This window comes from Lissotriton vulgaris, chromosome 3_2 (genome assembly GCF_964263255.1).
Source record: "Lissotriton vulgaris chromosome 3_2, aLisVul1.2, whole genome shotgun sequence".
Lineage (NCBI taxonomy): Eukaryota > Metazoa > Chordata > Amphibia > Caudata > Salamandridae > Lissotriton > Lissotriton vulgaris.
The window spans coordinates 196,688,801-196,712,483 of NC_141690.1; the positions used below are offsets into that span (position 1 = coordinate 196,688,801).

A 23,683-nucleotide genomic window follows, 5' to 3' on the forward strand; every position below is an offset into this window, starting at 1 on the left:
ACCTCTACTAGAGGTTCAAATAGAGTAGTAAGTGAGGACTAATTTCAGAGGAAGGTGCCTTTGAAATGCCATCATAATGTATGGCTGGAATAAAGAGGCTTGACCAGGCAAAGGATAAAAGTACGAAAGGGCCCATATGAAACCGTTAACAGTGACCACATGAAACTCTTGCCAGGCCAAAGATAAGACAAATAAAAAGACAAAAGGCAGCTTAACCTATTTCTACTAGCACCAGTCGACAACCCTGGACCACCAGCCAACATAGATGAACTATTTTTGGAAAGAGTGCACAATCAAAATCACAATGAATACCTAAGACAGAAGATAAGAGTCTAAACCCGTTCCCCACAATCTCAACAGAGGTGAAAATGGTTCAGATGCAGTACTCTGCCCTGTTGCTGGGAAAGTAGATCCTCTGAAGAGTAAGCCACAGGGGTGGTAGATGCAGAGGGTGAACAATTCAGAATACCAGAAACATCAAGTCCAATGCAGAGGAAAAAATGTGAAATAGGCGGACTGCTGGGAGGGGTGTCTCTGGGGTTAGACAAGGTGTCTCTGGTATCCGCGAAACTTTCAATATTGTCGATGGAATGGATAGGTGGGGGAAGGCATCCAAGAAACAAGATATAGCTCTGTGGTGGTTACAGAGTTTCATTACAAAATCAGTATTTCGATAAACAATCTGGCCCCACTGAAGGGCATATCTATGAGTGAGGCTTCGCCTTCCACAGTAACACGGCGTCACAATATGGATTCTAAGCACAATACTGATGTCCATAGCAGAGACAAACTAAATGTGGTATCAAGTCTCTGGCAAAAGAATTTGTGGTATCAAGACCAGTACAGAATGCATTTGTCCCATACTGGCCAACCCCTACTCTCTCTGCAATGTAATTATGCAGTTAATCAGACAAAGCAGGTAAAACCCCACTCACGGTGTCCCAAAAGGCACAGTCTGAACATTCCAAGACACAACTAGTAGTCCAGGATCAAAGCTGTAGGCTGGTAGAAGAAAACCTTTTTGCCTATAGCTTCTATTTTTTCAATTACCTGTCTGATGGAGCTGTAGGTTTTGACTTTGCATGTAAAAGCCTCTACTATAAGGCTCTCAAGAGTAATATGCTGCGCCACAAGTGGGATCGGCCTGGTGCAGGGTTAGGTCATCTTACAATAAGACAACTCAATGGGAGGGCTCGAGACAAGCTTAGAGCAGGCTTACCATAACAAAGTCTGTTGGGGCTTTGTTATAATGCAGTAAGTGCCCAAAGCTGATGGCCTGAGCTGCCAAACTGAAGTCAGCAGGTGGGCCATAGTATGCACTGTAGGGAGCTGAAAAATACAACACTTCTACAGCTTTACAAACTACCACTGCAAAAGAAGCACTAGTCTGTTGAAGACCCTAAAAGCAAATTCAAGTGAATATCCAATGACGTGTTCAAGCTAGTGGCTTGTGTACATCATGATACACTAAGCATCAGTATAAGCATCTTCATTTTAGAGAACATGATCAAATCAGATAAGAGAATCAAAATCTGTACCAAGAGGTGGTTATATTCTTAGTCTTTTTAGCCTGGAAAGGAGCACTCAGACCAGTACTTTCCGGCAATACAAAATTACTCATTTTGAACCCTTTCTTCTCTGGACTCTTTTGGGAAAACAATGCACTTTCCCCAAACATTCTAAGACTGGAGTTAAAGTAAGAGTTACTTACTTTCGGTATATCTGGTAGAGACGATTCTACCAGCAGTTTCTTTAACGTAGAATTATCCCCAGGCGTGAGACTAGATCCGGAAAAATTTTGCCCAGCAACCCTACGCCCCCGGGAGACAGAATCGCGCGACTCCGCCCTGAAATTGTACGTGACGTCAACGAGGTCACACGAGTCCCACCCCGGCGCGCCTACGTCAGTTTTCTTCTGAGAACTGTTCAGCGCCACCACAGCGCGAGCCATCAGACAAAATGGTAACAGTATGGGAACACTATGTGAACAGCGTGCGAAAAAGCAGATACATAGAAAAGGGAATGGTGAGGACCACCACCATAAGGGGCAGTGCCGTACACTGCAGCACCCAAGGGCAGGGAAAATAAAAAGAACAGAGCACCGCCCTGATCAGCAACCCTGCCAGTATGGAAATAGCCCCCCCTAGACACAGAGCATATGGAAAAATGTCTAGTGTTGTGATTGGATAGTGTTAGGGCTAGGGTTCCCATTGGCTGAAGGGGTCACCTGATTACTAGGGCTATAAAAAAGGCCAGGCTTAGAGCGTCTCAGCTCGGGCGTCGAGGACAAGGGCAGAGAGGACAAGGGCAGAGAGGACAAGGGCAGAGAGGACAAGGGAAGTTTTCTGTTTGAGCCTGTTCGAGACTGGTCGGGACAAGGGCCAGAAATACTGCCCAATATACATACCTCCTTTATGTATCTATATACTTTCAATGTACTCATGGATTAATATATTTATCACTTTCTTCTAATTTAGCATTTCCAATGCACTTCCTATTTCTCAGTCTATACTTTGCTCAATAGATCTTCTAGCCCAACCTTCCGACTCATCTCAAACTTCTTTCTAGTACTGTTTCCAATGCACTACCCTATCTCTCATCCTATACATCTATCAATAAATCCTCTACATGCACTCTCTCATTTTTCCCAAACCCCATACCACTACTATGATCCCAAAAAGAACCCTTTCTAGACTCTCCCCTACACTACCCCTCGTTGCATCATCTGACACCTCTTTTACTATACCGATCCCCCAAAACAAACCTTTCTAAACTCTTCCCTCTTTTCTACCCCTCCCGAACCCTTCTCACTCCAAATAACGGACTAACATATCCACCACTAAAATTACTTTGATGTTTTGTCCTGCTAATTCAACACTAATCCTGATGGGTTCCAGAGTAGCGTGCTACCTGCGCTTCAAAACCCCATCAGGAGTAGTAAGCGCTATAAAAATACAAACCTCTTTCCCTTCACTATCCCGCCACCTACCCTTCTCTACCCAAATAACTGAATAACATATCCACTACTCCAATTACTTCATATTTTACTATACTAATTTTCAACACAAATAGTTTATGGGTTCCGGAGTGGCATGCTACTTGCCAAAAAAGCACTTCAACATCCATCAGGGGTAACTAGTGCTATATGAATGCAAATCTTTCTTCCCTTTTATCCCTCCGCTATCCTTCTCACTCCAAATAACTGACTAATATCCACCACTGAAATTACTTTAATATTTCACCATACTAATTCACCACTAATCCTTTATGGGCTTCCGGAGTAGCGTGCTTCAACACCCCATCAGGGGTAACAAGCGCTATATAAATACAAACCTTTTTTCCTCCTATATCCTTCTGCTATCATTCCAAATCCAAATAACTGACTAACCTATACACCACTTAAAATGTACTTGTATGTTTCACTATACTAATTCAAGACTAATCCTCTATGGGTCCCGGAGTAGCGTGCTACTCGCCGAAGAAGCGCTTCGGTGCCTCGTCAGGGGTAGTAAGCACTATATAACTGGAATTACAATTCAATACAATACAGCACTCCAATGCATAAAAGGTGTAAAAGCAAAAGACATATGCGTGGACACCAAGGACCAAATCAAGTTTAGAGCACAATGCTCGTGTTTACCAGAATCTTCGTCTTTTTTAGGAGAGGCCACAATACCAAACTTTGTGTTATAACGTGCTTTCTGTTTTGGACTTAGCATGTTCCACTGAGATTCCAGCAATTCCTCAATCTCTTCGTTGGTGCTGTCTGGGTGTTCATTGATCACCTGTTGACAAAACACACGTACATGAAAAAGGCATACTTTCAAGAATGTAAATTGACTAAAATGCCCATAACCAATGTGCATATAGCTCCCTCTGCTTAAGAGTCTCCTCTTTAGTGACAATGCCATATTTAAGTGCATAACTAAGCATGCAGTAGCAACAATAGAGTTCTACTTTGCAGTGAAAAGTATACAAGTCAAACAACTATTCCCAAAACAGAGTGCCCATTTACCCTTTTACCCTGGGAGTTTTTCCTGCCCCAGTCGCAAGACCTTTTTGATGCCTGTGGCGCTTCGTGCCTAAGCCTTTACAACTTTTTTTCCCATAGAATGCATCTAGGCCAAATTTGCGTCCCCCCCCAATATAATCTGATGGTATTCAGGGTTTGTGCATTTCCCTGGAGGAAACCATGGAAATAGCCAAAATACAGAAAGGATTAGTCACTTACCTATAATCCTAGTTCTCTTCCAGGGGTATCCTCAAAGTCATAGGCATTAGAGTATTCCCGCCCATGCGCGGGACCCCGGAAACACTATATTATATGTGATATATATATATATATATATATATATATATATATATATATATATATTAAGTAATTGCAGCCAAATACACAATAGAGCTGGATTGTGCTGTAAAGATTTTCCACCATACATGAAACATACGCATTAGAAACATCAAAAACACAAAAGATTGCTTTGAAACTGTTTTAATGCTGAAAAAGCAGTAGAAATTCTTATTATATCCTGAAAGCATAGAAAGCTCCCAGGCTGCATTGCAAACACACAGTCTAAAAAGACTGAAAAGCTAACCTGTAGCTGCATGCTACAAAAAACTGACAGTGCCTTTAAGGCACTCATGACCCCCAGTATCCCATCATGCCTCAGGGGTGACAGTTGGGTCAGTTGTTCTTTTCGGACACTGAAAAACCATGGAAACAAAAAGGTTAACAATATCTCCAAATTAATAAAGATCCTTTGCCCGGGGAGGCGGGAGGGTTGCTTATGACTTTGATGAGGATACCCCTGGAAGAGAACTAGGATTACAGGTAAGTAACTAATCCTTCTCTTCCAGGGGATCCTCATCAATAGTCATAAGCATTAGAATAGAATAGCGAGTCTCACCTCATCTCCCTGCAGGGAAAGGAGTAACAATACAGTAATAACATTACTAAGCCTAGAAAAAACTAAGCTTGTACAGGCCGCAGGCTACCCAAATAGATTCCTCAAAGAGGCTTGTCCTACTGGAATTATCAGCCCTGGAATCAGATTCTAGACAGTAATGCCTTGTAAAGGTATGAACTGATCTCCAGGTTGCAGCCTTGCAAATCTCTGACATAGGGACATCATGCAGGAAAGCTACTGTGGCCGCTTTCTCCCTAGTAGAGTGTGCTTTAGGTGACAAAAGTAAGGGCTTGCCTGCAAGCTGATAAGCCAATTTAATACAGGAGACGATCCATCTGGAGATGGATCTCTTGGCAGCTGGAAAGCCAGTTCTCAGTGGACCATAGTTGAGCAACAATTGGTCTGCCTTCCTACTCTTTGGTCTTTTCCAAATAAAATTTTAGGACTCTTTTGAGATCTAAAGAGTGCAGCGACCGCTCAGCCGGGGTCGTAGGGTTTGGAAAAAAAAGAAGGAAGAGAAAAAGACTGATTTATATGAAAATCTGAGACAACCTTAGGTAAAAATGATGGATGTGCCCTTAAGACTACTCTGTTGTGATGGAAAACAGTGTAGGGTTCTTTTGTACACAGTGCGTGTACCTCACGTACTCTGCGCGCTGATGTAATTGCAACTAGAAAAGCGGCCTTCCACGATAGGTGTTGCAAGGAAGCTCTGTGGATGGGTTCAAAGGGGGCGCCCATCAACTTACACAACACTAGGTTTAATTCCCACGGAGGAGAAGGGTTTCTAACAGGGGGGTACACTTTCTTCAACCCCTGTAAAAAGTCCTTGACCACCTCCATCTGGAAGAAGGAGGGCTGAGTAGGAGACTTCCTATAAGCCGTAATGGCCGAGAGGTGCACCCTGATCGAAGCATATTTAAGACCAGATCTTGCTAGGTACAGCCGGTAAGGCAGAATCAAATCCTCCTGTGCTGATGAGGGATCAAAGTGACGTTATCTGCACCAAAGAAAAAACCTCTTCCACTTAAACGCATAAGACGTTCTTGTGGAGGGTCGTTTTGCTTCCTTTAAAATTTGCATAATATCAGGTGGCAAATTTAAATTTCCGTATTGTAGGACCTCAGGAGCCATGCTGTTAAGTGCAGTGAGGGAAGGTTGGGATGAAGAATCCCCCCCCCATCTTGGTCAGCAGGACCGGCCTGCAGGGCAGTCTCCTGGGTGGAAGCACCGACAGCTGTAGAAGGTCCGGGTACCACCACTGCCAAGGCCAGTCCGGGGCTACCAGGATGATGGTCATGCTGGATCTGATGAGTTTGGACACCACCTTCGGAATCAGGGGCAGAGGAGTAAATGCGTGAGCAAATGTCCCCGACTAGTCAATCAAAAAAGCATTCACCCTTGTCCCTGGACGGTGGTATCTGGACGCGAAGGGGTGGCATTTTGAGTTTGTCATCCGCGAATAGATCTATTTCTGGACGACCCCAGCGATGGAAGAGGTCTGCCACCACCTCGTCGTGCAGCACCCAGTCTGGCTGATCTTCGAAGTGCCTGCTGAGTGAGTCAGCCTTGATATTTAGCTCTCCTGGGAGATGCACCACTATTACTGTGAGGTTCCGGGCGAGCAGCCAGTGCCATATGCATTGTGCCTCCAGAGAGAGAAGACCCGACCGAGTTCCGCCCTGCTTGTTCAGGTAGAACATGGTCGTCGTGTTGTCCGTTTGGATCAGAACTGAGTGTGATTCGAGTGCAGAAAGGAAGGACTTCAGAGCCAGATGGACTGCTCGAAGCTCCAGCATGTTGATATGGTAGGTCTGTTCTTTTGCTGACCACCTTCCTTGAATCTGCAGAAACCCCATGTGTGCTCCCCAGCCTTGGAGAGACGTGTCTGACTATAGACTGTGTCGGGAGAGGTTGGTGAAAAGGCACTCCCACCAGAAGGTTGCGAGGGCGAGTCATCCATTTGATGGAGGTCTTCGTCAGAGCCCTGTCGACTGATCCCATTGATCCTCCAGAGCCTGCTGCAAATGTCGCATCCTCAGCCTGGCGTGAGGAATCAGGAAGATGCAGGACGCCATGGAACCCAGCAGAGACGCTACTTGACGCGCTATTGGATTCTGGGACTGTAGTAGAACTCTGCACTTCTGCTGCATAGAAAATAGTCTCTCCTCCGAAGGATACGCTTTTCCCAACTTTGTATCCAGAACGGAGCCCAGGTAGTGAAGGGATTGGGTTGGTAGTTGTACTGACTTCTCCATGTTGACGTGGCGGCGAGCCTGTGAAATTGTAGCAGGCAAAGGTGGAAGTCGTTCTCTACCTGTTGAGGAGATGTGCCTTTTAGGAGCCAGTCGTCTAGGTAGGGATAGACGAAAAGTCCTTTTTTGTGCAGGAAGGCTGCCACCACTGCCATGCATTTGGTGGAGACTCTCGGCGCTGACTTTAGCCCGAAATGCAGGACCCTGTACTGGTAGTGTTTGCTGCCCACCAGAAACCTTAAGAACTTCCGATGTCGCATGGCGATTGGAATGTGGAAGTAGGCATCTTGCAAGTCCATCGAACACATCCAATCTCCTACTTGCAGATGTGGACATATTAGGTGACGAGCAAGCATGCAGAACTTTTCCTTGACTATGTTCTTGTTCAGAACACGAGGATCCAGGATAGGCCAGAACTTGTTTTCCTGATCCTTTTTGGGGACAAGAAAGTATCTGAAGTAGACTCCTTTTCCCCTTTGTGAGGGAGGCACCTCTTCTATAGCTCTTTTTTGGAGAAGAGCCTTCACCTCTTTTCGGAGTTGATAGAGGTGGTGCGGACGAGATTTCTTTAGGGGAATGTCCTGTTGAGGCGCACGGAAACGAAGAGCATATCCATTGCACAATGTATTCAGCACCCACCGATCGTTTGTGATGCTGCCCCACTCTGCCAGATGTTTTGAAACACTTCCTCCCACTGGAGTGGACAACGGCGCTCGAGGAAGCCAGTGCTCCTTGTTTTCCTCCTCTCGTCGAGGTAGAGGACTGCTGGTGCCCTCTACCTCGGCTGGCTTTACCACCCCGAAACTGGGTCTTGCCCTGGGTCTTGTTTTGGGACCACTGAGGGGTTTGAACCCTCTGTTGAGCCCCTCTGCCTTAGTTGGTCTTGAAACGGCATTTAAACTCTCTTTTTTTCTAAGCCGACTGCCTTGACGGTGTCGAGCTCGGCTTTCATCCGACTCATCTCGTGTGCTGGCCAAAGAGAGATGTTCCGGTAAACGGGAGGTTCAGAAGGCGCTGTTGCGCATCGGGCTTGAGGCCGGTCAGGTGCAGCCACGATGAACGTCTGGCACATACCCCATGGGCATATGCATGTCCCGCCAGTATTGCTCCATCTGCAGCAGTGCCAATTATCTTGTTAGCCACCAGACTTCCTTCCGTCAGGGTCTCCTCGAAGTCTTGTTGGTCCTCCTTAGGCAATTTTGATTTAAAACGTTCCATTGAGTCCCATAAGGCTCTATCTTACCTGCCTAAAAGCGCAGCCGCGCTAGAAACCTTCAGCGTCGAAGCGGCAGAACCGCAGACCTTGCGGCCCCACGAGTCTTGCAACTTGCTGTCCTTATCAGGAGGAGTTGAGGAGGAGGGAGAGACTGAGTGGGTTTTTCGTGCCGCCGCCACGATTACTGAGTCGTCGGGCGGGTCCGCTTTCACAAAGTCAGAGGGTGCGGCCTTATACTTCTTTTGGATGCGAGCCGGCACCGTGTTTACCGATGCTGGAGCCAGGAACACATCATTGACAGGATCCATGATGCCTGGGACCAACGGTAGCACTGGACGAGACCCCGACTTTTGGTGAAGAGTCTCAAAGATCACTGTTGTGGCGACCTGTGGCACAGACAGCTCGATGTTTAATATCAGTGCACCCCTCTGTAGGACATCATGATAAGTGTTGATATCGTCCACCGGGGAAACCCTAGAGACAGGGCTAACAACCAAAGTGGGGGAGTAATCCCGTGTGGAAGAGCAGGTAAAGGAGCTAGGACAAGTAGCTGGTGTTCAAGCTCTCCTTTCGCGAGATCTTCTGGCGGGTACCTCCCGTCTAGGGGAACGATTGCGCCTCCTCTCGTGAGACCTCCCCGAGCGCTCTTCTCGTGCAGGGGAACGAGATGCAGCTAGCCTCACAGGCGATCTTTCTCGGTGCCTGGGAGGTCTGCGACTGTCCACTTCCACGACCAGTCTTTGCAGAGGAGATCTGTGTACTGGGCGGACATATTCCTGCAGCAGTCTTGTAGCCCCTGAGTCTCGCCAACTGTGCAGAGGCATATTCTATCTGGGAGAACACTGCACACCATCAGTGGGAGGTCGGCGGGCAGGACTTATGGATCTTGGCGGGGATCTGGAAGAGCCCGCAGAATGACGGGAGGCTGATTCAGTCACTAGGATCACTGAACCATCCCTGGATCTCGTAGCCGAGTGTCCCGCTCGTTCATGGTGTCTCGACGTCGATCTGGACCGTTCATGGTGCCTTGACGTCGAATGCTTTGAAGGCGCATGCCTCGACTCCGAGCAATGATCTCTCGACATCGACTGGCGCTGCTCCGCCGTCGACTGAGTCCTTTCCTTCGACGCAGACTCTCTCTGTGGCACCGGCGGATCAGGCAATCTCGACGTCGTATGCCTCAACTGCGAACGGCGTGAGGAATGATGGTCTCTCGACGCCGAGCGGCGTTGTGTGGCCGACGACGGAGCTTTCTCTCTTGACATCGAATGTCTACGTGGCGTCGGCGGAGGGGTATTGGTCGCCCTCGACGCCTGGTTGTCGACGGCGGAGGACTTGGGGCTCTCGACGACGGTCGCTTAGCCTGCAACGACAGAGGTAAACCAGCTCTCGACGCTGAACGTCGTGACGACGACGAAGGCTCCTTACCCCTCGACGCTGAACGGCGCCTGCTTGACGTCAGCGGAGGAGTAACACTTCTCGACGCCTGTTGTCGTTTGGTTGACGACGGCAGAGGTGTAACGCCCCTCGACGCCGATCGTCGCCTGGTTGACAACGGCGGAGGGGTCTTATCTCTCGACGCCGATCGTCGCCGAGTTGACGATGGCGGACGGTCTGGACATCTCGACAACGACATACCTGATCTTCTTGATGGCGAGAGTGCCGTCGACGGTGATAAACATCGTTTTTTCGAAGAATGACCCACCGGTTGCTCCTTTCTCAGCGCCGAGCCCAACGCTGAAGCTGCTGGAGGAGAAGAATCGCCCTTTGAAGGTTCTCTGGACCTCTTGGAGCTCTTCTTGGCTGGGGACCTCCCTATAGAAGACCTATGGGCTAGGCCATAGACTCTAATTCTCTCCCTGTCTTTCAAAGTTCTTGTTGACAGGGACTCACAGTGAGGGCAGGTCCTTGGGTCATGGTCTTCAGGTAGGCAAAGGATGCATACCTCATGGCTGTCCGTCTTTGCCTTCTTTTTGCCACAAGAAGGCATTTGTCAAAAAGGCAAGGCATATCAAGAGGAAAATGCCAACTAGCAAGAGAAAACCTACTTGACTAGATGAAAAACGTCGAAGTAAGGTCAAAAATTTAGAAAACAGAGAATTTTCTGTCAGAAACAGAAGAGTGGAGCTGTGAAACCAGGATCCTTCCTGAAGGAGCCAGAAAGAACAACTGACCTAACTATCACCCTCGAGGCATGATGGGATGCTGGGGGCCATGAGTGCCTTAAAGGCACAGTGTCAGTTTTTTGTAGCATGCAGCTACAGTTTAGCTTTTCAGTCTTTTTAGAATGTGTTTGCAATGCAGCCTGGGAGCTTTCTATGATTTCAGGATATAAGAAGAATTATTTCTACTGCTTTTTCAGCATTAAAACAGTTTCAAAACAATCTTTAATGTTGTTTTTCATGTTTCTAATCCATATTTTTCATGTATGGTGGAAATTCTTTACAGCATAATCCAGCTCTATTGTGTATTTGGCTGCAATTGCTTATCTATATCTCTATCTATATCTCTATCTATATCTCTATCTATATCTCTATCTATATCTCTATCTATATCTCTATCTATATCTCTATCTATATCTCTATCTATATCTCTATCTATATCTCTATCTATATCTCTATCTATATCTCTATCTATACATCTATCTATACATCTATCTATACATCTATCTATACATCTATCTATACATCTATCTATACATCTATCTATACATCTATCTATACCTCTATCTATACCTCTATCTATACCTCTATCTATACCTCTATCTATACCTCTATCTATACCTCTATCTATACCTCTATCTATACCTCTATCTATACCTCTATCTATACCTCTATACCTCTATACCTCTATATCTATATCTATATATATGTGGGGCACATATAGTGTTTCCGGGGTCCCGCGCACGGGCGGGAATATTCTAATGCTTATGACTATTGATGAGGATCCCCTGGAAGAGAACTTTATTTTCCTTGCAAAGTGGGGAAAAAGTGCTGCAAAGGTATAGGTTTTTTTATTTTTCTAAAAGATGCATCAACAAAACATTTGCTGTGCTAGAGACACCATCTTTTAGGAACAAGAAGAGTTGCAAAAATATTCAGTGTGTATGTGGCAGTCAATCTTTTTATCTATGCGTTTTACCTACATGCCATTTGGATTGTTACATACATTTTGTAAACCAGACAAAAATTCAGATTTCAGCAACGGATATTCATATAGATAGTGCAAGGTTTTCCTAAAGGCTGTTGCGGTATTTATGGCAAGCAGTTTGGCACCAGGCGGTCTAGCCCCCAACCAATTTAAAAAAAAATAAGGGGGCAGGGATAAGTAGGCTTTCTTCGCTGCGCAGCCGGTCATTAAAAAAAATAATAATAATAAAACAAAATACTTTGGACACATGCGGAAACTCTTCCCTTGATTTCTGTGCTGTGCATGCAGACTGTCACACATAAAATGCATCTCTGGGCACGAGAGTAAACTCTTCCATGGTGTCCAGACTTGACTTTTCAGTTTTTTTGTTTTTAAAGAAAATCTTTCTTGCACCAGAAGGATGTTCTGCTTAAAGGAGGAGGACGAACCATTCACGTCCACCACAAGACAGAGGTAAATTAGTCAATGGGAACGGTTCGTCCACTGCATTAAAGAAGCTAATAAGCATGGCTCAGCACAGAAGCAGTCATGAGCAGTACTTGCTTGAAAGCACATAATCAAACTGCCTTATTTAAAAAACAAATAGAACATGCTTGTGAAGAGAAGAGTGTATGGTCATTTCAAGTCTTTGTCCCGCTAAATTATTATACAATAAATTAGATACTCTCGGAACACATACTAGTAAATATGTGGGTATGTTTTGACCACAATTAATGGGCAAATTAAGCATTTTACTTCCGTCCTTTCACAAGCATTTAGGTCTGACTGCTTTAAAGATCTCGTCAGCACACATCATACAATCCACAGAAAGGCTTTGGGCAAGCCCTCTTCCACCACCAGCTTATTTATGTACATTCCCTTCTGTCACTTGTTCCCTGAACTGTCTCCCGGGTTTTTGCATCGTCCCAAGTCATATCACAGATGTATACATTTTACATAGTAGCCCTCAACCTCTCAATTAGTCCCTCGTCAGATCAACTGATATGGAGGATTGCCCCATCACACTAAAGGGGACAGCCCATTAGAGTTTCCCCACTTCCCAGGGGTAGTATTTGGTCAGAGGCCACCTGGTTTAGTAAGGTAGCCATGGCCAACGCGAAAATACGCCTCTTCATTGATCCCAGGTGTATGATGTCACTTTCTGCCTGGGGTGGGGGTGCTTGCCACCTGCATACTCCTCCTTCAGTAGTCCGCAGCATAAAGATTTGACACCCACTTGCCAAAACAGTAGAGACCAGAAGATCAGCCAATCGCTGTACAGCGCCACAAGCAAAAAGCAATTAATACCCCCATCAGGTGGATATGGAGCAGCTAAATATGAGATGTCAGCCGTAGCATGGACATGTGCATCCATGCCAGAGGCATACCTTTCTGCGCCTAGCACCAGGAACTCTGGTCCTCCATTTATTCACTGCTACTCTGCTGAACCCTTTACACTCTCAATCCCAGCCGCAGTGTTTTCACATTGCTCAAAACAGCACGGAAGAAACGTTTATATGCGCCTCCTGCAAGTTCTCGTGCACCCTTCCACAACCTCCACCAATCATCTCATTCGCTCACAATCACATATACCAGTCGCCTGCTCTCACTCACACAGACTAACCCCCATCCATACAACCCAACACACTTGCATGCATTCTCTTCAACACCTACTCCCTCACTAAATACGCCACAGAGATATAGGACCTACTTCACGACGACGCTCTGGTCCTGCTCTTTCTCAAAGAAATATGGCTCAACCCAACCTCTGACCAGACATCGCAACAGGGAACCCTGCTGGCTACAAGATTACCAGATAAGACTGTCCGCACAAGCCCAAAGGCGGAGTTACGATCAGATTCAAAGACACCCATCAGCTGCACCACATACACCGATACCCTCACCAGCTACACCTCACATTCAAGATGCACATCACAGCCAGCTACTCCCTGGGTGGAACTCTCGAATTCTGATCACCAGGATCCCACACAAATTTCACTGGCTACATCAAACTTCGCCACACCCCTCATTAATGCCAGCACATTAATCTTCATTGGAGACCTTAATTCATTTTCACCTAAAAGAGAATATTGATTGGATGAATGGGTATATTCATGCTGGTTTAGTTGTTTGCATGAAGTATCAGATGGCCGGATAGCTGTGGGCAGTTAGATGCATTGTTGTGGTTACTTATTTGGATGGGTACATGTTTGGTTTGATGAATGAATGCTTGGTCTGGATGTACCAATGCATGTCTTGGCAGAGGGCAGTGATCAATTTGTGGGGGTTTCTTTTCTTTAAACACAAATGTTCAAACTTTATCAGAGGATGCATTTCTCATCCACTGCAGGCCAATCAAGGCCACATACCCACCTGCCAGGTATCCCAGTGTTACTTTTTACACAGAGTCCTATTTTCTTTTTAGTTGTTGTACTGTACCTATGTTCAAGAAAGAAATTACAGAAACAAGAAAGTAAATGTAGAGGCAAGGCCTATTGAAAGGAAATTAGATGACAATAGACACTAGTTTCATAATTTCGTCTGTATCCAATATACCTGAAAAGTCAATGTGTCAGACAATTTAAACTCTTCTTTGGTTTATTAGCTGAAAATAAATGCTCATTTAATTAACATGCTTTCTAAAGATCATTGCATGTTTATGCTTACACTATCAACGTCCAATCACATATCTTCTAGGGCCTGAGGAATAGGTAGGTCCAGGGAGGGGCAGGAGTGCAAAGAGATGTGGGTGGTGGGCAAAAGGGTGATAGGAAAGAAGTCTTCATATTTGCCGTCTTCTTATAAAGACTTTTATAGCCGGGGGAAAAGTAAACTATATTTTTATAGAAACCCATGTGGAGTATCTTTTGTGGTGTATTTATTGGGTTACTGGTCTGAGTGTTGCGCCAACGCTTTACACATTGCCTCTTATAAGACTGCCTGCTCTGCACCAAGCTAAGAGGGGGTGAGCACAGGTTACCTTTGGTGTTTAACTTACTTGCCCTGACTAGAGTGGTGGGCTCTGCCTGGCATACCCTATCCAACCAGAAACCGCATTTCTAACAATTGGTAGTAGGTTTCTGCAGTAATAACTTATTACAAGTATCCATCATTTGTTACAAAGTTGGCAATTGGACCACCTCTGGTACTCTAAAATACTTGGATAGATTTGGTTCTAAATCAGTCAAGTACTCCCAGAATTGTACTCCTGACACACATATTCACTGTAGGACTCATCATCCATTGCTTCCTCTCTAAAATTCGGGAAATATCGCACATCCAATTGTGTTTGGTTGTCAGCGTGGCATAATCACTACCTCATCTTGATCTCACTGCAATAATTGCACTGGAGGTAAATCTGCCATGCTTAAAGGTGAAAAAAAATGTCCTCCCATGTCTTTTAAGGACTGTGTGGTTCTCAACGGTGATGCAGTCAAGTGTGACTTAGACGACAGGACTGCTAGTCGTCGATTGCATCTTTGTCGATGATGAGGATGAAGTTGGCGACAAGGTTTCTTTGAAGAAGATTTTTTTCCTCCAGTTGAATCTCTGTGCTGCTTAGACTCGTTTGTCATCTGCAAGCGCTGTACCGAATAAATCATGCTCCGGAAACTATACAAGTGTTCCTCTTGTGCGCTGCCTCAATGGTAGTGCTTAGAGGGTGAACTTCTCACAGATTCTTCCCCGGAAGAGGGGGCATTTCCTTTAGGAGGAGGAGGAAAATTGTGATAAGAATTAATGGCAGGCGCATTTTGCTGTTCTTAAGAGACTTCGTTGAGAAAGACTTTAAATCTTACATTCTGCTGACATATGTTTCGGATAAAGACAATAAATACACACTGTGGATCAGTGTAAATGTTCTTGCTGCCACAAGATAAACCGGTTTTAAAAGGAGATCTTTTGTTTGTCAGCCATGTTGATAGTCGATTGTCAAACCAAATGATCTCCATAGTTCAGAAATTTTAACAATTTACTCTAAAAACAACTCAGTACAGTTGTGCCGAAGATTAACAAGTTACTTACCTTCGGTAAAGCTTTTTCAGGTGGATACAGTATATGGCTGTGAATTCCGGACCTTTAGAATTACCCCTTGCGCAGCATTCCATGGAAGTTTTTCTCCATAGCTCTCCCAAGTCGACTAGGATGGGGAGCATTCACTTTCTTTTTACCTGGCATGGAGTATCGATGCCGTGAAGCCTGAGGAGAAGGAGTAGATTGGCCCACAACTCGCCGCACTCTCTGCACGGGTGCCGCTTCGCTCCGCTGACTCTGGAGAGGTGCTGGACTACAGAGAGCTGTCATTCATAACCTTCCTGTCCTGGGGCTACGAAGGTGTTTAGGAGGACTGTGCCAAACGCTGCAGGGACTCAGTTTACCAGGAGCCCCTGCTTCACCTCTTCCACCTGGTGTGCGTTGCCTGGACAGCCCCGCACCCTGGACAGAGTGTGTCGTATATAATAGTTCTGGGTTACCGCTGCGCGGGAGCATCCCGGGAGAAGCCAGGGACAAGGGCGGGCCATCTGTGGCAGTCTGTGGCCGTCCGGGGACGAACTGGGCTGGGCCCCCCCCAACGTGTGGCCAATATTGTACTTGTACATTGCGCTACTACTGTTGTCAGCTTATTGTAAGTTCTGCATTTTGTCAGTTCTTTACCAGTCGGACTTCATATGCCAATGTCAACGCGATCCGGGAAAGCTATGAGGGGTGGTGGGGGCTCCATAAGTGGCACTATGGACCAGTTTATTACTCGTGCCTTTTCTGTCCCGGAGAAGGAGATTGCCCTCACGGAACGTCGCGTTTCACGCGATCTTCTCGTCCATAGATGTTCATCCTTGGGGCAATAGGCACTAGTTTCTTCTCCTGAACACACGTCTGTGCCCACTGTGCTCGTCACTCCTGGTTCTGATTGCCCAAGGATAAATGCGATAAGGGCCAGTATTGATAGGCTCCCTACCTTAGAGCAGTGTGGGCCTGTAAATTCGGCATCTGACCCATTACCGCCAGAGCAATCGGCCCTAGTTGCTCTGGAGTGCTCTGTGACCCCTCAAGCCCCTCTACTCTTGGGTTGATCTAAAAGGGGGGTTATACCCAAGAAATCCACATGGGACCTGGGTGCTATATGGTGTAGGAAAGAAGGGTCCCAGTAGAACTTTGTACATTTGCTTACATTTATTGTAGAAAAATCAAATGTAATAACAAGCAATGTCAATTAATCACAATGCATGAGCCATATCATTTGGTAAATAAAAGTGCCCCAAGAAAGGAAACGGGGAGTGGGATAGCGTGATGTTGTGAAGGAAAAGGACATTGAGGGGATAAAGTTGGTGACAACTTATATATTGCGAAATTAATTCAGAATGCAATACGGTTCCGTGGCTTCAGATCCCTGAGCCGAAGAAGTAGGGGATCATAACATATCCCAAAGGTATAAACTATTTGTTGACACCGAAGTATTCAAATTAATGGGGGAGTGTCAACTGAACAAGAGATGGAGGTAGCCGTCGACGTTTCGACCCCACGCTACACTTGTAGGCGTGTATATTGCCTTACATCGGGGTCTTCATCAGGACAGGATAAACAGCAAGGGAGCACTACAATATCTGCTCAGGTCGAGCAAGTAGCATGGCTATGTCCACATTAATCACGTTGGTTGAACAAACTGGATCTATACAGCCCACAAAGGTTAGGAGTATCCTGCTCCTATAACATCTCTCCAAAACGGCAGTGCGTCGCTAAGGATCACATCAGATATGCTGCATCTTGTCTTAAAAGAAGCCTTTCCGCGGTTACTGACTGTAGAAGAGGAGCGTGGATGGGGAGGTTTAATCACGTTGCTTCAACACACTGGATCTATATAGCCCGCGAGGGTTCGGAGTATCTATTTTATAGACTTTTCACATATCACCACATCGGCGGAGCGTCGTTAAAGATCGCATCAAATATGCCGCATCTTGTCTACAAGATCACGGAGCTCTAAGTTGCAGCCTTCCATATATCAACATATATATATATAAAAACATGCAATAGCAGCCAAATAACATCAGAGCTGAAATGTGCTGTGAAGAATTTCCACAATACATGAATAATATGCATTAGAAACATGAGAAAACACCAAAGATTGTTTAGAAACTGTTTTAATGCTCAGAAAGCAGTAAAATTCTCATAACTCACTGGAAGCATAGAAAGCTCCCAGGCTGCATTGCAAACACACAGTCTAAAAAGACTGAAAAGCTAACCTGTAGCTGCATAGCAATAAACTGACACCGTGTCTTTAAGGCACCCCTGACCCCCTGTATCCCATCATGCCTCAGGGGTGACAGTTCGGTCAGTTGTTCTTTTCGGAGACTGAAAACAAACCCAGTAACAAATAGGTTAACAATATCTCCTCTCTAAAGAGTATCCTTTACCCGGGGAGGCGGGAGGGTTGCTTATGACTTTGATGAGGATACCCCTGGAAGAGAACTAGGATTACAGGTAAGTAACTAATCCTTCTCTTCCAGGGGATCCTCATCATAGTCATAAGCATTAGAATAGAATAGCGAGCCTCTCCTCTTCCCTGCGGGCAAAGGAATGATAAGACCGTAATCTCATCTACAAGTCTGAGTAGGCTATAGACTACCCAAACAGATTCCTCAAGGAGGCTTGCCCTACTTGAGAATCGGCCCTGGAATCAGATTCGAGACAGTAATGTCTCGTAAAGGTATGAACCGATTTCCAGGTTGCAGCCTTGCATATTTCTGACATTGGAATGTCATGCAAGAAAGCTACTGTAGCGGCTTTCCCTCTAGTGGAATGCGCTTTGGGTGACCCAAACAAAGGCTTGCCTGCAAATTGATAGGCCAATTTAATGCAAGAGACAATCCATCTGGAGATGGACCTCTTGGCCGCTGGAAAACCTGTCCGCATAGAACCATAGTTCACAAACAGTTGATTTGTTTTCCTAATCCCTTTAGTCCTTTCCAAATAGAACTTGAGCACTCTCTTAAGATCTAAGGAGTGCAGTGACCGCTCGGCTGGGGTCGGGGGTCGTAGGATTTGGAAAAAACGAAGGGAGGGAAATGGACATTTATATGAAAATCAGAAATTGCTTTAGGCAAGAAAGATGGAGGAGCCCTTAGGACTACTCTATTGTGATGGAAAACAGTACATGGTTCTTTCGCACAGAGCGCTTGTATCTCGCTTACTCTGCGCGCAGAGGTAATCGCCACCAAAAAGGCCGCCTTCCAAGAGAGATGTTGCAAGGAGGCCTTGTGGATGGGCTCGAAAGGAGGTGACATTAACCTGGATAGCACCAGGTTCAATTCCCATGGAGGAGAAGAGTTTCGCACAGGGGGATACACTTTTTTCAACCCCTGGAGGAAGTCCTTAACCACTGGAACCTGAAAGAAAGAAATCTGATCAGGTGATTTTCTGTATGCTACTATGGCTAACAAATGCACCCTAATAGAAGTTTACTTCAAACCAGCAGTTGCCAGGGAAGGAGGTATGGCAAGATGACGTCCTCCTGCCCTTTATTCGGATCTAAGTGATGATCCCTACCCCATAAGTAAAACCTTTTCCACTTGAACGCATAGGACGCTCTCGTGGAAGGCCTCTTAGCCTCCTTTAAAATATTCATGCATTCGGGAGGCAAGTTCAAATGTCCATATTGCAGGACCTCAGGAGCCATGCTGTTCGGTTCAGTGATGGGAGGTTGGGATGCATTATCCTCCCGTTCATGTTGCTCAACAGGTCCGGCCTTCAAGGGAGTCATCTGTGTGGACACACAGACAGATGTAGAAGGTCCGGGTACCACCACTGCCGTGGCCAATCCGGAGCTATCAGGATCATTTCCATGTCCGACCTGAGGAGCTTGGATACTACTTTCGGAATCAGAGCCAGGGGAGGAAACGCGTAAGGGAATGTTCCTGACCAATCCATCAGGAGAGCATTCCCCTGCGTTGCTGGCCGGTGGAACCTGGACGCGAAGGTGTGGCATTTGGCGTATTCGTCACCTGCAAACAAGACTATGGTTGGACGACCCCAGCAACGAAAAAGCTCTTCTACCACTTCGTCGTTTAGCACCCAGTCTGGCTGATCTTCGAAGTGCCTGCTTAGTGCGTCTGCTTTTATGTTCAACTCGCCTGGAAGGTGCACTGCCACTACTGTGAGGCCTCGAGAGAGAAGCCAATGCCAGATTGTCTGAGCCTCTCGAGAGAGTGGGCGAGATCGTGTGCCTCCTTGTTTGTTCAGATAGAACATGGTGGTCGTATTGTCCGTCTGAACTAGGACTGAGTTGGACTCGATCGCTGGAAAGAAAGCTTTGAGAGCCAGGAATACCGCTCTGAGTTCCAGCATGTTGATGTGGTATGTCTGCTCCTGCGCAGACCACTGGCCTTGAATTTGAAGCGGACCCATGTGCGCTCCCCAGCCTTGCAGAGAGGCATCAGTCACTATAGACTGGGATGGAAGAGGTTGGTGAAACGGTACTCCCACCAGCACATTCCTTCTCCGAGTCCACCATTTGATGGCCTCCTTCGTCGCTTGGGAAAGAGTGATACAATCTTCTCAACGCCCTGTCGCTTGGTCCCACTGGTCCTCTAGAGCCTGCTGCAGAGGACGGATTCTCAGCCTGGCGTTTGGGATGAGAAAAATGCAGGACACCATGGAACCCAGCAGGGATGCTACTTGTCGGGCTGTTGGAAGCCGAGACTCTAGCAGAATCCCACATTTCTGACTCATGGAAAAAAGTCTCTCCTCCGAAGGAAACGCTTTTCCCAATCTTGTGTCCAGATCGGAGCCTAGGTAGTGGATGGACTGTGTAGGCCACTGGACTGACTCTCCAGGTTCACATGGAGGCCGAGCCTGTGCAACTGGTGCAGACAAAGTTGTAGATCGTGCGTTACCTGTACCGGAGATGGGCCTTTTAGGAGCCAGTCGTCCAGGTATGGGTAGATGAAGAGTCCCTTTTTGTGAAGAAAAGCCGCCACCACTGCCATGCATTTGGTGAAGACTCGTGGTGCGGACTTGAGACCAAAGGGTAGCACCTTGTACTGGTACTGTTTGCTTCCTACGACAAACCTCAATTATTTGCGATGCTGTAGAGCAATTGGAATGTGAAAGTATGCATCTTGCAGATCCACCGAACACATCCAATCTCCGGCTTGAAGATGTGGGCATATTTGGTGAAGAGCTAATATGCGGAACTTATCTCGGACGGTGACTTTGTTCAAGAGACGCAGATAGAGTATTGGTCTGAACTTGACCTCCTGATCTTTTTTGGGGCCAGAAAGTATCTGGAGTAGACTCCCTTTCCTCTTTGAGAGGGAGGAACTTCCTCTAATGCTCTTTTTTGTAGTAGAACTTTCATCTCTCTTCGGAGCAAGCTTAGCTGGTGAGGGCAAGAGTTCTTTAGAGGAATGCTCTTCGGAAGCGCACGGAAACGTAGCCTGTATCCATTGCGCAGTATATTCAGCACCCATTGATACTTTGTGATGCTGACCCACTCTGCCAGGTGTTGTGAAGCACTTCCTCCCACTGGAGTGGGCAACGGCACCAGAGGAAGCCACTGCTCAGGCCTTTCCTCCTCTCGTGGTGTTAAAGGACTGTTGGTGACCTCCTCTACCTCCGTTGGTTTTGCCTCTCTCCCCCTGTTGTTCTTAAAGCGGCGTTTGAATTCTTTTTTCTTTTCCAAACCCACCGCTTTTACTGTATCTAGTTCTGTCTTCATACGGGTATCTCTTCGTCCGCATGTTCTCCGAAGAGAGAGGAACCCGAAAAGGGAAGATTAAGGATGCGATGCTGAGCATCCGGCTTCAGCCCTGTGAGGCGCAACCAAGCCGACCTCCTGGCACAAACCCCATGTGAGTAGGAATGTGCCGCAAGCACTGCACCATCCGCAGCTGTGCTTATCAACTGGTTCGCCACCAGACATCCCTTGATCATAGTCTCTTCAAAGTCCTTCTGGTCTTCCTTTGGCAGTTTGGACATGAACCTTTCCATGGAGTCCCATTAGGCTCTGTCGTATCTACCCAGAAGTGCAGCCGCACTAGAGACCTTCAGCGTGGAGGCAGCTGAATTGCAAACTTTGCGACCCCACGAGTCCTGAGATTTGCTATCCTTGTCTGGTGGGACTGAAGAGGAAGCAGCCACTGCATGAGTCTTCCTCGCCGCTGCCACTATCAGAGAGTCTGCTGGAGGGTCAGATTTTACAAAAATTGGGTCAGAAGATGCCGGTTTGTATTTCTTCTGAATGCGGGCTGGCACCGCTCTGAGAGCTGGAGTTAGGAAAACGTCTTTGATAGGATCCATAATCCCCGGGACTAAAGGCAGCAGTGGACGAGAGATAGATTTTTTTGTGTAAAGTTTCAAAAATCACTATCGTAGTAACCTGAGGGACAGACATTTCAATGCTCGGCTTCTGAGCTCCTCTTTGCAGGACATCCAGATAAGTGCTGATGTCATCCACTGGAGAGGATCTAGAAGTAGGACTATCCGTCAGTGTAGGAGAGTAATTCCTCTTGGAAGACCTGGTAGAAGAGGTAGATGAAGTAGACTGAGTTCTTCGACGTCTATGGTGAGCACTGTGCCTCCTCTCACGCGATCTTTTAGAATGTTCTTCCTTTCTAGGAGAGCGAGATCTGACCCGATCTCCTCTAGGTGAACGAGGCCTGACCGGACTTTCTCTTCCGGGAGATCGGGATCTAACCGGAAGTTCCCTTCTGGGAGAGCGATGTCTGGTTGGTGTTCTCACAGGTGATTTGCGCCTGGGAGGACTACGCTTGTCCAACTCCTCTACCAGACTCTGAAGAGGAGATCTGTGATGCGGGCTGACATACTCTTGCATACGTTAAGCAACCCCTCTCTGTAGCCGAAGAAACTGGCTGACGCACAGGAGATCTGCGGACAGGACTTCTGGACCTTGAGGATGTTGTTGAGGAGCCAGAAGACTGAAGTGGAATGATGAGAAGCTGACTCCGTAACCATGATAACAGAGTTTCTTGACGACGATCGAGCTCTTTCTGAATGTCTCGACGTCGAGCGTTCTTCTCTCGACGCAGAACGCCTCTGGGGGGGGGGGGGGGGGGGTCGGAGGGTCCAACAATCTCGATTTCGAATGCCTCGATGGCGATCGATGCGAGGATCTATGGTCTCTCCAAGTCGAGCGGCGCTGACCAGCCATCAACGGAGTCTCTTTTGAAGATGTTTTAGTCTTCTTGGAACCCTTCTTCCCCAGAGACCTTCCACTGGATGACCTGTGAGCCAGGCCATAGATGCGAATTCTCTCCTCTGTCTCGACGTCGAACAGCGATGACCAGCCATCGATGGAGTCCTCTGCCTCGACGTCGAACGGCGATGACCGGCCGTCGACGGAGCCCTCTGTCTCGACGTCGAATGTCTGTGCAACGACGGCAGAGGGGTCTTGGTCCTCGATGCAGAACGTCGTTTCTTAGACGGTGGTGGAGGGGTCACTCTTCGACGCCGCACGTCGCCTGGATGACGACGGCGGAGGAGTGACCTCCCTCGACGCAGATCGTCGCCTGGTTGACGACGGCGGAGGGGATTTCGACGACGGAGCTGGATCCTTCGACGTCTTCAACGTACCTGTTCTTCTTTTTCGACGGCGAGCCCGCCGTCGACGGTATTTTTGAAGACAAACGATCCAACGGTGGTTCTTTCCTCAGCGCCAAGCCTGACGCTGAAGCTGAAGGGTTGGAAGACCTGTCTTTGAGAGTTCTTCCTGAGAGGTGCTCGCAGTGAGGACAGGTGCCTGGATCATGTTCTTCAGGCAGACACAGGATACAAATGTCGTGGTTGTCTGATTTTGCTTTCTTGTTGCCACAAGAAGGACATTTATCAAAAAGTGAAGGCATTTTCAGCTGAAAATGCTCACTAAACTGATTTTAAAAGACAGTTTCTTACTTGACTAGATGTAAAATGTCAAAGTAAGTAAAAAAGTTGTTTAAAGTGAAGTAATTTTCTGTCAGAAAACAGAAATTAATGGAGCTGTGTAACCAGGATCCTTCCTGAAGGAGCCGGAAAGAACAACTGACCTAACTGTCACCCCTGAGGGGATACCGGGGCTCATGGGTGCCTTAAAGGCACGGTGTCAGTTTTTTTAATACAGCTACAGGTTAGCTTTTCAGTCTTTTTAGACTTTTTGATTGCAATGCAGCCTGGGAGCTTTCTATGCTTTC

At 46.8% G+C, this 23,683-nt stretch overlaps 1 protein-coding gene across 1 annotated transcript in view; it reads right to left on the bottom strand.

The window, feature by feature from the left end:
* NSD2 (nuclear receptor binding SET domain protein 2) overlaps window positions 1-23,683 on the bottom strand; it is a 1,128,833-nt gene that overhangs the window by 832,354 nt on the left and 272,796 nt on the right. The window contains exon 6 of the mRNA XM_086964209.1: window positions 3,641-3,785. Coding sequence (XP_086820335.1) covers window positions 3,641-3,785 — 145 coding nt within the window. The remainder of the gene's footprint in view (window positions 1-3,640; window positions 3,786-23,683) is intronic.